General features: G+C 48.6%; 1 protein-coding gene across 1 annotated transcript in view; it reads right to left on the reverse strand.

The window, feature by feature from the left end:
• RETREG1 (reticulophagy regulator 1) overlaps window positions 1–14,964 on the reverse strand; it is a 93,611-nt gene that overhangs the window by 63,499 nt on the left and 15,148 nt on the right. The window contains exons 2-3 of the mRNA XM_040977426.1: window positions 13,004–13,110; window positions 9,557–9,587 (exon numbers count right to left, since the gene is read on the reverse strand). Coding sequence (XP_040833360.1) covers window positions 9,557–9,587; window positions 13,004–13,110 — 138 coding nt within the window. The remainder of the gene's footprint in view (window positions 1–9,556; window positions 9,588–13,003; window positions 13,111–14,964) is intronic.

Genomic DNA, 14,964 nt, shown 5'->3' on the forward strand with positions numbered 1-14,964 from the left:
AGCCCTACTGCTGACAGGTGCAGGGCCTCAGAAGGTGCAGCTGGATCTCAGCAGGCCGGGGTTATTCCTAACTGCTGACCAAGGACAAGGTTCCGCCTCTCGCACCCCCTCTAGTGGCCACCAGCCTAGAGAGCTGCCGAGCCGTGGGCTAAGGACTGGAGCTACCAGAAGGTTGGTCATCTTACAGCGTGGAGCCCCTGCCAAACACTGGCAGGAAATTCACACACACGGCATGCTGGCTTTGGAAACTGTTCACATGTGGTTACTTATTTCCTTTTCTCTTTCTTTGTGATCAATTGTTCTGCCTTATAGTCAACTCAGAAATTCACAGAAACTGGGCACAGTCTGACAAGGATAGACACAAACATATACACACATTCAATTCCAGTAAAAATAAAACAGGTAAGCAGTAGTGCTTTATCCATATGATAGCATATTATACAACAGCAAAAAAATGAAAAATAGCTCCAGACAGCATATTAATCTTGTAAAAAAAAAATCGAATGGGGCTGACAGGGTGGCACAGCAAGTTAAGCTGCTACCCTTGGTGCTGACATTGCACACGGGGCCTGATTCATGTTACTGCTGCTCCACTTCTGATCCGGCTCCCTGAGATTCTGCCTGGGAAAACAGCAGAGGACGGCCCAGCCCTGGGGTCCCTGCACCCACCCGGGAGGTCCACGTGCAATTCAAAACTCCTGGATTCAGCCCCAACCGCTGCAGTCATTTGGGAAGTAAACCAGCAGATGGAAGATCTCTCTCTCTCTCTCTCTTTCCCTCTCTCACTCTCCCTGTCTTCCAATAAATCTTTTTAAAACTTGTTTAGTGTAAGACACAAATCCTAGAAGACAACATAAATAAGGCAGCATTTCACAGACCAAAACACAAACATTTTTTATCTAGGAGTACCTACCTCTGTGTAAGTAAAGTCAGTGAATATTTTCCTTTTTATTCATTTCTAAAGCAAAGGAACAGAGTACTCAGTTCAGGATCGTGCTTGCTTTTGTCGCCAGGACAGGATGAGGAGGTGTCCTGGCTGGAGGACAGCTTCATACACATCCATTTATTTTTCACTTTATTTGAAAGGCAAAGAGACAGACAAGAGGTTTTGCATCCACTGACTCACTCCCCAGTTGCCTGTAACAGTCAAGGCCCAAGCCAGGAAATGGAAACTGCCTATGGTGCCGCACTGGGCCGTAGGCTCTCCAAGGCTGGAGCATTCACCTGCTGCCGCCAAGGGCGCACAGTAGCAGGAAGTTAGAGTCCGAGGCAGAACCAGGACTCGAACCAGGCACTTCAATACGGTATGCAGCCATTTCAACTCATGGCTTAACTACTATGCCAAATTCCACTCCACACATTCGTTTTATTGCATTGTTTTTCAACGTATGTCTATGTTGTAAATAATTTACAAATAAGAATGGGCAGCAAACATAACTATGCAGGGAGCAGACGCATCAACCCACGGACAGAAACAAGGGGACGGTGACTCCGAGAACACCCTCTCAGGGTCACTCCTGTCCTCATGGTCCACAGGCCATCCAGGCGTGGGGACAGCCTTTAATACGACTCTGCGTGACACACGGAGCTCCCAAGGTCCCACATCCGTCGCTCCAGTAAACCATTTGCAGAAACCACTTTTTAAACATCGCCTTCAGGAGGTGTTTCCAGAGTACCCCAATAAAACTGGCCTAGGCCTCTTCCCCCCAGCTCTCTCCAACCTGCCCACCTGCTTCACTGTCCCCGAAACAAAACTCACCTTCCAACAATACAGGCCGCCGGAATCATTTATTTTCTAGCAAACCCCAAGAGGATGAGGTTTTTTGTTCACTTACTCGTCTTGCTTTTTTATATTTGTTGAAAGGATGGACAATCAAGGCACACACATCACGTAACACAGCAACTGGGAGGAAGTAACCATACCACTGACGTAAGTCTAATTCCTTTGAGGTCACTGAAAAGGTGAGTGAGTTTTTTTTTTTTTTTCTTGCTTCCTAAATATCAGATTTTCTACAGTAGCAATGCATTACTTTTTAAATTCAGCAAAAGTATCAGTTATTTTTTCAGTGTTGCTAGGCAAATATGACTAAAGTAACGTCGTCTCAGGGCCTATAAATAGATAAGGGAAATAAGTTATAGCCACCTGCAAAATCTTAATGTCTATTCCTGCAATCACAGTAAAGACTAGAGGGAGTTCAGAGAAATGCTCAGCGCCCATCATTCCTTCTTTTCTGGTCACTTACATTTCCGGAAAAAGCACGCTACTAGGGAACCCTTGGTCAGTTTAGATCAATATACAAATGCTTAAAAAGGAAATTCATTCACTCTCAAGTGTTAGTAATTCAGGATGTGCTCCTTGAGCAAACCTGAAAACATGGGGTTAAGAGAATCTGAGACCACGGAGAAGATGCCCAGCAAGATGGCTTGCACCTGCAGCCAGGCAGCAGCACTGCCCAGGGAAACGCTTTTAGCCACAGAAAGGTGAAGGAGCAAAACGAAGGGCAAAAGGCCGACTGAACCTGTGCTGACTCGGGCTATTTCAGAACTAATTCCACTAAAAAATATTTTTTAAAACTATGATAAACAACAAAAATCAAATCACAATAAAATATCATGTGCCACTCACTGTGTCCTGAGTTTTAGGTCACTTAGTGGTCCCCTGACAACATTAGCAGCTGCGGGACCTGCAGAGACCTGGGACCCCTGGTTTGCCATGAGCTGACAAATCTGCTTGAGTTTAAGGAGAGAATATGTTAGCTGCCAAAGGTATGCCCGTCAGGAACAGGTCTGAAAACTGGCTGTCATGGCCAAGGAAGCCAGAGGACAGGAGGTAGCTTTCCTCGCCCACTGCATTTTTAGCACCAGAAGGACTAGGTTCGGGGCTGTCACGAAGGTCCTCAGCCATTCCCTGGGAGTCCTTGTCCTTGAATCCACGTTCTGACCATCACTCATTGACTCCCAAGAGAAGGAGCAGCTCTCAGTTATTCAACACAAGACACTTTCCAAACTCAGTGGTAACTTTGTTTTCAATATTTGCTTATTTGAACATCAGAAGGACAGACAGAGAAGGAGCGCTCATCCACTTTCTGGTTCACTCCCAAATGACCTCAACACTACGGGCTGGTCCAGGACAAAGCCCAGAGCCAGGACCTGCACGGGGTGTTGCACCTGGGCGGCAGGGACACAGGCACCTGGGTTGCCTTCCGTTCCCTTCCCGGGTGTGGCAGCAGGGAGCCCGACTGGGAGCAGAGCAGCAGGGACTTGAACCTGCTGCTGACCCCCATCAGTAATTCTTCATGTGGGTACAGCAAGCCTGGTGAGCTTCTGTGAAACATTTCCTGCAGAACAGTTTTAAACCTGCCCTAGTCGGTCATCTCCTGCGTGCCTTCACCGGAGCTCATGTTTAAAGTGCATCTTGAAAACTTCACAACAACTTGCAATCTACATGGAGAACTCTGAGAAACTTTCCGAGCAAATCCCAGCACCCCAGCTCTGGGTTTGCCATCGGCCATGAATGAGACTGTTCTTTCTTCGGGCAGAGCAAGAAAAGGGCTTTGATTATCCATTGTGCAAGATATGACTGCTGAATTGTGCTCAATTATTATTTTTGAAAAAAACAAAAAAGGGAATGAAGGGCCCATTTGGGTTCTGACTTGGCAGGGAACAGAATTTCAGAAGTGGTGCTTGGTCTGCAGGCTTATCAAGGCACCTCCGGCCTGAGAACGACCCAAGTGCACTTGCAACCTAAGCGACCGCCTTTGCCCAAAGATTTTTTTTTTGTCCTAAATCATCCAAATAGATTATGCGCTACAAGAGTTTCTTTCAAAATTCAGGGAGACGAGGCTTCCTCACTGCAGTTCTAGCTAAATTTAAAGCAAAATATAGCTATCTCAACTGAATTTGAACTATAATGCTGCAACAACGTGGAGGAATCCACCATGGGGGAGGGTTTGGGGAGGAGTGGGGAGGATCCCAGAGCCCATGAAACTGTGTCACATAAAGCAACGTAATCAACAAAAAAACAAAACACAGCTTTGAAATTGGATGCCACATTAGCCAAATGCAAGTCTTACCAGGCTACAAGGTGCAAGTTAGGAGGTGACTTTCAGCACACTGGAAAAAGTGTACACAATAAACTCTAGCGGTTTCGATGATAATATAGCTACGAGACTGAGCCGACACGGTGGCACAGAGGGTTAAGTCTGCCTGTGATGAAAGCGTCCCACCAAGGTACTGGTTTGAGTCCCCACTGCTCCACTTCTGATTCAGCTCCCTGATAATGCATTTGGGAAAGCAGCAGAACATTGCCCAAGCTCTTGGGCCCCTGCCCCACATGAGAGACCCGGATGAAGCTCCTGTCTCCTGGTTGCTGTGGTTATTTGATTTGTGGTTATTCTGGAAAGACGCTTTTCTTTCTTTCTTTCTCTCTCTCTTTCTCCTCTCTATTCAGTAACTATCACTTTTCACTTGTTTGGAAGTTAAGTCTCTCCACAATTGCTTTTGCTTTTGTTTATACATTTGTTTGGTACCATGTCCTAGTGACAGAGCTCTCCCACTCACGGGTTCATTCCTGCAACGGCTGGGGCTGCGACAGGGTCACAGCCGGGAACTCAACCCAGGTCTCCCACGTGAGTGGTGAGAGCCACCCACTGCTGCCCCAAATGCTCTACGTCAGCAGTAAGCTGCAATCAGAAGTAGAGGCTGACCTTGAACCCAGGCATCTTAACCACTAGACCAAGCCAATGCCCACCCCATGTCTATGCAAGTCTGATATGAACGGCACCAACAAGCAAACACTTTTCCACAAGTCTTCTCACTAACTTGCACACTTAGAAGAACAAGGTGCCACATGAGTTCATGTTTCACAGGGCTAACAGGGGAAGCCAGGTGACACTCTGTTCACGCCGTCAACAGCAGGGTGCCTCTCACAACCAACCAAGGACCAGACACTCCTGGTTCCTCTTTCCGCGCCTGCTGCCCATCCCGCTCCCCTGACCTTGGGGAAAAAAAGAGGCAGTTATCCAGAAACCCAGAAAACAAAAGAGCATTTCATCCCAGGATGTGGGGCCACACAGCTGCTGCTTCTCCGAGTGGGCGTGAGGGAAAGAGCAGGACATGCAGCCTGGGAGGGACTCTTCAGGGTGAGCAAGCCGGACGCAGGGCGCTCACAGCTCCGCACCCCAGTCCCTGCCGGAGAGACGGACGCCCAGTCCCACGCTCTGCCTCTGAGGCAGGAGGCGGTCAGATGGAATGGCCAGGCTGCATCCCAGGGAATGCACAGCCACTTCCGGAGAACAGCAAACCATGAGAAGCTTCTGGAAGTTGGAACGTCAGTCAGACCACCCCAGAGCTGTCAGCTGTAACACTCAAATTTCACATATTTTAGTTCCCATGACAAACACACATACACACTGCTTTCTGCAAACTGGCACTGGACCCTACACTGAGCCTCCCAGGGAGACAGACGCAGGCAACGGGCACTGCGACAGCGCCAGGAAAGAGGCCCCCGGCGCACTGAGCCGTCCACAGCAGCTGGATCTGATGTCCAGCTCCTGTCCAGGCAGACCCTGGGGGGCAACGGGGGTCCCAAGAGACCTTGCTGCTGCCACGCACTGGGTCCAGATGGGGGTGAGCCGCAGTTCCTTGCCCTGTGGCCATCGGGAATGAAACAGCCAATGGGGACTTTATCCTCTCCCACTTTCTACCTCTCAAGTAAAATCTTAAGAAGAACTTCAAAATTTAGACATGCAGTAAATATTCCGGGTTGAAAATACGGTGGGACCAGCGTGGTGGCACAGTGCATGAAGCTGCCACTTGCAGTGCTGCCAACCCAAATGAGGAGCAATCTGTGTCCCAGCTACTGGGCTTTCAACCCAGTTCTCTGCTAATGGACCTGGGAAAGCAACCAAAGATGGCTCACGTGCTTGGCCCCTGCCGCCCACGGAGAGAATGGAGTTCCTGTCTCCTGGCCCCAGCCTGGCCCTGGCTTTTGCAGTCATGGGGGAACTGAACGGACAGATGGAAGATCTCTTGCTATTGATCATCCTCTCCTTGTAATTTGGCCTTTCAGATAAAGAAATCCCTATAACATTTTTAAAAAAGCAATGTTTTGAATGATTATGATCTGTAAGTAGAGATGTTTCTAATTTATGCTAGCTTAGAAAAACCCAGTCAGCCTGAAAATGATGCAGTGCTTCTCAAAGGCGCAGTGCACACGGAGAAACAACACACGCGGGTAGGTTCTTGTTGAAATCTGGGGGTTATCCAATCTGGGGGTTTCCAGTGCGGAAATAGAGGCGATCACAATTCCAGGGCTCAAGTGTCCAACCAGTACTAGCAACAGGCCATAAACAACGCCAAGCTGGCTCTGCAGATGGACAGCTCTGCGTAATTCCTGCTCACCTACTGTGCGGCTAATGATGACTAAATAAACAGGCTGAGCAAGACCTGGACCACGCCCACTGAGAAACAGACATTCACAAACAAGGTTTCCAGGTACCAATACCTAACAAATCCAATAACACACTGGGAACACACCCTTCGCTTCTTTGCAATGCACTTGTCCACTATAACATGCGTGAGCACTTCTTAGACTCTTCACACGGCCACAGAAACCACGCCCCGCCAACACCCACGCATGCGCGCTCCTGAAGAGGCAGGGACAACAGCGCATGCATGCTCTTCCCCGGAGGAAACACTTGACGCTTGGTCCAGTGGATTAAAGTGAATTCCCCCAAATGCAAGTAAGAGTCTGTGAACCAAGAGCTGTTGGGATTCCAGAGGAGGATGAAGAGAGAAGACCCCTCTTCATTTAAAGCATCTCAGGGCATTAGAACTGAGGAGTGGGCCACCTGCAGGCCTCCTGGAACACCAAAATGACGGCTGCGGATGCTCCTTCCATGAGCTGATTAAAACCCTATGTGAGTAGGGCCTGGCACAGTGGCCTAGCGGCTAAAGTCCTTACCCTGCATGCCCCAGGAGCCAATATGGGCGCCGGTTCTAAACCCAGCGGCCCTGCTTCCCATCCAGCTCCCTGCTTGTGGCCTGAGAAAGCAGTCGAGGACAGCCCAAAGCCTTAGGACCCTGCACCCATGTGGAAGACCTGGGGAGGTTCCTGGCTCCTGGCTTCGGATCGGCTCAGCTCCGGCCATTGCGGTCATTTGGGAAGTGAATCAACGAATGGAAGATCTCTTCTCTGTCTCCCCTCCTCTCTATATATCTGACTTTCCAATTATTATTATTATTATTGTGTGAGGATACAATGCAATATGCATCTGTACTTCCAGATCAAAGATGGGCTCCCAATGAAAAGTGTTAAATATATCCTGACAATAGGATGCTGCACACTCTGCCATTGTCCATCTGCGCAATGATGGACATATGACTGTTTATGAAGAGTTATACTATTATAATAATATAGGAGAAATCAGTGTGTGAGGGGAAGGGTTAGGGAAATCCCAGACACAACAGTCCAGTTGGAACAGCCTTGGAATTGTATCATAAAATAATAATAATAATATGGAAAGTTTTTTAATTTAAAAAAAATAGAAAGGGCTTGGGGGGGGGGGACCCCTACAGAGGGCAGGCCTGCCTGATTAGAAATCAGGCACAAACCAAGAGGCGATCCAACATGACCCTGGGAGCACGCTGCCCCACGCTGAATGGCCCGGGACCTCGGCTGGGCAGCTGCCTGCTCCCGCTGCCAGGCAGGCTTCGCAGCTCAGCGCCTGGAGCCTGGAACAGGAACGACCCGAGCGCCATGTGGCTTCCCTGTACAAAACGGCACATCCCACCCTGCCTCTGAAGACCTGTCCGTCACTGTTGAATCCCTAAGGTGTATTACGGCCTTTTCCCACCAAAGCGCATGCACTGCTCATTTCCGCGGACCACACAAACCTCACAGACAACTCGCCAGGAGTCCCCGCGCTCAGTGCTCCTGCACTCAAGTTTCCTACGCGCGAATGTGGGGGATACATTCAACCCGCAGCACGAAAATTTGACCAAAGCAGGTATTAAGACATCTGACAGCTCTGAGACAGCACTGATGCTTCTTACAACTCTGCGGAAACTATACTGGACACATGATAGCATCTTTCCCCCAATCCCAGTTCTTGCTTTCCTCAAGCTGAACAACTAGAACAGAAACAGAAAGCTGACTATGCTTACTCAAGAAGGTCCAGCCTGCATGTGGTGGGCAGGACTACAGCCCAGGCCCCAAGTGGCCAGGGTGGGGAGCACCGAGCAGCAGGGCCTGCAGCACCTAAAGGAGCCACTTCTAACACCCAGCTGCAGCTCTCAAGCTGCGTCTCAGCAGCAGCAGTCCAATCTTAACCTGACTTTCAAATAGAGTCTCCTGGTCCCCGCTGAGAACCAGCCTGGGGAAGCTTGAAAAGCCCTACCCAGCCAGACGACCAAGGTCAGTATCAACGTCGGTGGCAAGATCCCTCGACAGCATGTGCAGAAAATGGCACTTGACCGCTGTGGTCTTCCTCTCCAAGCACAAAAACCTCAGGCCAATATGAGAAAAAGAGATGCCAAGAGGGGGTGCACCTCACAAGCACTGGTCGAAAGCATCAAGGTCAACAAAACCAGGGAAGACTGCAAAGCCTTCCCCGCTGGCCGGCAAACGCCATGGGCCATCCCGAAATAGAGTGTGGGCCTCGGAGCACTAGAACATTATCAACTACTGCTTTTTTTCTAATTACAGATGCACCACTGTGACGTGGGATCCTAAGGACGGGAGGAAACGTGGGTGGAAGGGCAGAGCAGACATGTTTTTGCTCACAAACTTTTCAGGGCATTGGTTTGACCTTCTGCCTGTGCATTCATTTCCTGGCCATGTAAATTTCTGTGATGTAAATCAGGCACCCCAGCCATCCTTTTAAACTAATTAGAATCATTTTCAAAGCGAAATTTGAAAACTCAATTTCTGCAAAAATTCATTTTCCTGGACTAGGAGTCCTTATTCTTTCTCCCTTTTGCATATGCCACGTGCCCAGTGGCGAAGTGGCCCATGTTCCCCTCGTAAACGCTCTTGTCCCTCCCATTCGAAACAGCTCCTTCAGAGCGCAGTGGAAGACGGAACAGAAACAGAGCTGGTGCTGGTCTCTGGCTGCGCAGGAGTCAGTGGGGGCAACACCTGCCACGTGTCTCCAGGAATCTCTTACCTCACCATCTCCCCCAACTCCAGAGTCCTCTGACACCTGCAGACTGACCCTTCAGAACATCCCACAGGTTCTACAACTTAGTGTGACACTGTTCCCCCTTGATGGCACCACAAAAATGAAGTCTGATAGAAAATCCCAAACACAAAGAAAGGCCTCCCTCTTTTCAATTCCAAGTCTTTCCACACTGCAATTCTCATAAACGCACATGACCCAGTACTACAGCAAAATACAGACCATCTCCCAGAAGGAGTCCCAATTTTATTCTTGTCCTCAATTTGGCCACACTTTGCTTTCCAACTATCACAAGTTACTGACGTGTGACCTCAGAGATGCACCTCGGCTGCTCGGTCACCAGCCCGACCCCACCCGCCTGAAGGCCAGCTCCCTACCTTTCACTGAGGCTCCTCCACAGCTGTGCACCTGCAAAAGGGAGAGGAGGAAAAGGTGAGACCTCATCAGGCCTTGCTCTCAAGAGGCACTTGGCTTAGACAGGCCCTGAGCTGTTTCAAATGGAATGCTTACCACTTTAAACACTGACACTATCAAACCACACAGAGCATTGTGTGGGCAGTCCATCTAGTCAAAATTTTCCACCACATGAAAAATACTTGAACACATATCATGGAGAAAATGGAATGCTCTAGAATCAATGGTGTTTCAGAGGCTTTAGCAGTGAGCGGAGCGAACAAAATGTGCACTCGAATCGACGTGAACTCAGGTGAATGGTGCAGGAACTACACAAGAAGTGGAAACCTACAAGTTCAAGGACAGAGAAAATGTGGCTGCTCAAGAAAGCACCAATGGGGTGGCATCGAAGAGACTCACCCTGTTGCTGACCAAACAAAAATGAAGAGAGGGTATCTGAGAATGAAGGTTTTTAATCTATTTATTCTTCAGATCTTGTAAGTTTCTAACCAGGCTCAAGTCAAGTTCAAGGCAATCTATAACGCCTTTATCTCATTTGCTTTTTTAATTTTCCAGGGACCATCTTCATTCGATTGTGTCTTGATATAATACTACCAGTTTTAACCAAGTTCAATGAAATAAATGATCATGAGAAAATGTTCCATCAAACAAAGGTCAAAGGTCTTCAGCAAAGCATCTTTCTTATATTTATTAATATCTCCAGCCAAGATCCACGTGCCAAATTCTTAACACTTGCTTCCAAGAAAAAAATCTGTCAAAATTGACTCTTTCACAGTCTTGTTTTATGTTCCTTATAAGCTTCTTCAAAATCGTAGAGTTCAGCGGTATATTAGAAGCAACAACTCAGAGCCAGTATGATGGCTCAGTTAGCTAATCCTCTGTGTGCATCCCAGTTAGGTGTCAGTTCATGTTCTGGCTGCTCTACTTCCTGTGCAGCATCCTGCTTATGGCCTGGAAACCAATAAGCCTTGGGACCCTGCACCTGTATGGCAGACCTGGAGGAGGCTCCTGGCTGCTGGCTTCGAATCGGCTCAGCTCCAGCTGTTGCAGCCATTTGAGGAGTGAATCGGTGGATGGAAGATCTTTTTCTCTGTTTCTCCTTCTCTTTGTAAATCTCCATTTCCAACAAAAATAAATTTAAAAAAAAAAGGTAACAACTCAAAAGAATCCATGAAGTTGCAAACAACAGTGAGGTCTCAACTGAAGTTGGAAGCCAGAAGGACTGCATTTTAGAAGCATTTAGTCTCCTTATCATATGATCTTTTTCTAATACTGAGGCCAAGAAAAAAAGAAATTAGAACAGTATGGGACATGGGTTTGCTTGCTTATTTTATTATTAGAAGTTTGGGACATGAATATGGTTGTTAGAGAAAACAGCAAGAGAAGTGTTTTGAAGGCACCTCTGCACTCTCCGAGCATGGACCCAGCCAGGGCCACATCCAGGGTCAATTGACAATGGAGCTGGTGATGTGCAAAGGCACGGGGCAAAGCAGATGAGTCAAACCAATGGACAAGAAAGATCCAGCTGAACAGGTGCAGTTGGTCAAGGAGAGGGGCACACAGGGCACTCCAAGTGAACTGATGCACAAAGGGTACCCCAAGAACTGCCTTTCTTTGGCTTAATGGTTTCCAGCACTGTGAGAGGTGGACTGTCTCCTGTTCTGACCCACCAGGATTGTGGCAATTTGTTGCAATCATAGGCAACAACACGTCTATTTTTGACTCCTCCATTGCAAGGAAACAGTGTGAAACCAGTTCAGGAAGGAGTGAACTACATAGGCCAATACACTTTCAACTCCACCACCCTAGTTTCTTAGAGATCTGAGTGTTGACAGTCTGTAAATGCAAAATGTCTTCCTTCGCATGATTATGAAGTCAAGGAGTGAAATTCAAAGGTGAAGATCTCCGCAGCTCTAGAGAAAGGTGCACAAAGGTAGCTCATCCTTCACTCACGGCCCTTCCCACAGCCAGTGAGTCTTTCACAGCCCTCCTTGGCCTTCCGCTTCCGTCTGGTCTTCATAAGCTACACCCCAAACTGCAGCCAAATTTGACACAGGACTGAAAATATCAAGAGGTCCAGCTTCTTTGGAGCCGACCAAGCTAACGTGGCCGCTATAAGGCTCAGGAGAACCCTCTCACTTAGGAGTCAAGCTAGTGCCAGGTGGGACCCCCCATGGACCACTCCAGTCCACACTTGCCAAGCATGCCTTCAACATCCAGGCTCCTTGAAGCTGAAGGGTGAGGCACGCGGGGGTATCTGTTCTCCGAAGCAGAGCATTGAAAGACAGGGAAGGAGAGATGGGATAAAAGGGATAGAAAGAGCGGTGCAACCCAGAAGCACTCTAAAGCTGCAGACTCCTGGAAAGCACGAACCAGACTTTTAAAAAAAAAGAAATATTCACCTTGTCAGAACAAAACCACTGCAGAATTAGAAGGAAACCTGGTAATGCAGTAATACAAAGCCGTCACTGTGAAAGCAGTTTACATCATGATTGAATTTAAAAACTGTGAAAACTTAAAATATAAACCAGATTTGAAGCAGATTCATTCAACGTGATGGTGATAAATGCATCAAAGCTTAGACCCTGGACTTGGTGTAGGGAGGGGACGACTGGCTCCTACACTGGGCCTCAGGTCGCCCTCTAGGGCGGAGCACCGGGTGGCTCTCACGCACAGCAGTCCAGTCGGACTCACCCAAGACTGTCCCTCCACCTGGGGTACACGGGGCAGATGAAACGTTCCAGTGTAACCTGTTAGTGGCTATTCTTCATCAAATCTCTCTTAACTACATTTAGGCTCCTGAATCTCAATTATTCCTAGAGGGCTTTCTTGCCATTTACAAAAACTTGCTCAGACACAAGCAGAAAAGGCCTCTCCAAGTATAGAAACACTTGACTCAGATTTCCAGGATAGTTTAAATACTTAAGAAAGCATCTTGGGAAAATTGAATGATTCAAGTTCTCACTTGCAAGTCATGTCCACAATTATTTCCATCAGTTCATTGTTTAAAATGTGTTTGTCTTTAAGCCATGAATGACTTCTTCAGTGTATGCAGAGGGAATTTTTATATAAACTGGTCCATGTTCCTATGGCCCAGTTTCATCATGTGGGATGTAATAAATATTTAACTGTTATCTTTACTGTGACCTACTTACATATCGAAATGATATTTACAACAGAAGGGAAAGCCCAGAAAGAAAGCAGCACGCACCAGCTTTCTACCCAGGAGCAGGAGTCATGGCTGCAAACTACACAGTCAAATACCCCACTGTAGAAACGGGCAGTCCTGCTGAACAGCCACTGTGCTACTGACCAAGGGAGAGAAGGAGGTGATGTGCCTGCACAAACAGCAGTGAGAGCCAGGGGCCAGAAAACCGGATGCCAAAAAACTGAAATCTGACTTTTCTTACCTCTTGTCCTAGACAAAACCATATCCTTTATTATCTGCATAATAACACGGCCCAGTATCATGACAGAAATCAGGTGGTAAACTCTCCATGGAGTCAGCGCAAGGAACCTGCAGAGGAAAAACAGGAAAAGAAAAATTACAATTTCTCTTAAGGAGTTCAATCTGTGCTTTAAAAGCATGCATGCTGACTTCCTGCCACAGGAAAAAAAAAACATACATGCAAGAATGATTTCACTTTTTAAAATCACAGGGCCTGAAAGTCATTGTATAGACATTAAAGTCAGCAAACAAAAGCCCTTGAACCGTGGGCACTTTCCTGCCAGACTCCGACCTCTAATTTGGGCAGAGGATATGCTGTCATGGGTGTGGCCCAAACATCCCCTCGACGCCTGACATCTCCCTGCCCAGAGGCAGGCTGGAACTGGCCCGAGACTGATTCCTGATGCGCTACAGAGCCCGAGCTGTGGAACTCCCCGACAGACACAGAGCCCTACTCACACAGTCCTCTGTCTTAGCCTTACTCTGAACATCCTGGCCCCTTCTCTTCAAAAGATGACTTAAAGGTCCAACTTGCTAATGCTTCCTTCGGGGAGCACCCCGCCTATAGGAACCTGTTCTGTCATCAGGCAGAGCCGGACCTCACGAGGTGCAGACAAGGCGTGGCTTTGGTCTGAGCAGGCGAGCAAGGGAACAGAATAACAGCAAATCATGCAGCACTGGATAGAAGGACCAGACAGAAGTGGCCCTTGACCTTGGTCTGAGAGAATGGATGAAATTCCAAGGCAAACAGAGACTACTCTGCTTGGAGGACAAAAGAGGAACAGATCCAGGTTCAACAGGCTCAGGGCTCTCTCTCGGGTGGCCTCAGCGGGAGAAGGCAGGAGAGGGCTGGCACCTGGCAGGGGAGACAGGCAAAGGGCAGGAGCTGGCCCTTGGCATCCAAGGGCAGACAGAAATCCCAAGGCACAAAGAGGGAACATGAGATGATAGCTGATTCTAGAGGACTAAGGGGCCCCAGGAAGGAGGCTCAGGATCCAGGCCACCCGGAAGCTCATGCGCTGTGTTTGGCCGGAAGTAGCCCAAGTGAGACGCTGGGAGAAGCTGTGGGTGGAATCACCACCCGAGGAGAGCCAGGCCAAGTCCAAGGCGGAGTGCAGGTGTGACCTCAGCCAGCCAGATGCGCATATGGCACACAGACTAGGTTATTTCCTCTTTTCTTAAAAAAAAAAAAAAGTGTATTTGAGAGGACAGGAAGACGTGAGAGAGCGAAAGAGAGGTGGCTCACTCAAAAGCCTGCCACAGCTGGGCTGGGCGGGGTAACTCCAGGACCAGGAACTCAATCTGCCTCCTCTGCGGCTGGCAGGAATTCAATCACGTGAGACCCAGGGAGCCATCACTGCAGGAAGCCAGAGATCCAAGCCGAGGCGGTCATCAAACCACCCACTCTAGGCCAAGCACCCACTCCCAGCTGAGTTTGCAACTCCCACAAGAGGCTGACGGCCTGGGTTTGCTCGGCTGCACTGAGAGTCACTCTAAGACATATCACAGTTCCCTGCAGGAAGGCCAAATACCTCTGGGTGCTACCAAGGACATTCCGGGATACGGCCTGGAGGAGCACTCAGGTGAACCTGCTGATCTGTCCATTCCGAGTCCTCCTTGGCCTTGGAGGAATCCCAAGCGGTCCAAGGGGCAGGGGGTGGGCAGCCAAGAACAGGGTCAGCAGGGAGGCAGGAGGAGGCAGAACTGCACAGGAGCTGAGGCTCTGAGTCCCTGGGACACACTTAACCATCCTAACCCACTTTCACCTACAAAAGAAATTGAAAGATACGGCGAGTATTGTAGCACAGTGGGTTAAGCTGCCATCTGTGACACTGGTGTACACTATGTGCATCTAGCTCCCTGCTAACGCACTGGGAAGAACAGGAGAAGATGGGCCAAGTGCCTGGGCCCCCACCACCAGAA

The sequence above is a fragment of the Ochotona curzoniae genome, unplaced genomic scaffold (genome assembly GCF_017591425.1).
Source record: "Ochotona curzoniae isolate NIBS_2020 unplaced genomic scaffold, NIBS_Ocur_1.0 contig_2754, whole genome shotgun sequence".
In the NCBI taxonomy this organism is placed as follows: Eukaryota; Metazoa; Chordata; class Mammalia; order Lagomorpha; family Ochotonidae; genus Ochotona; species Ochotona curzoniae.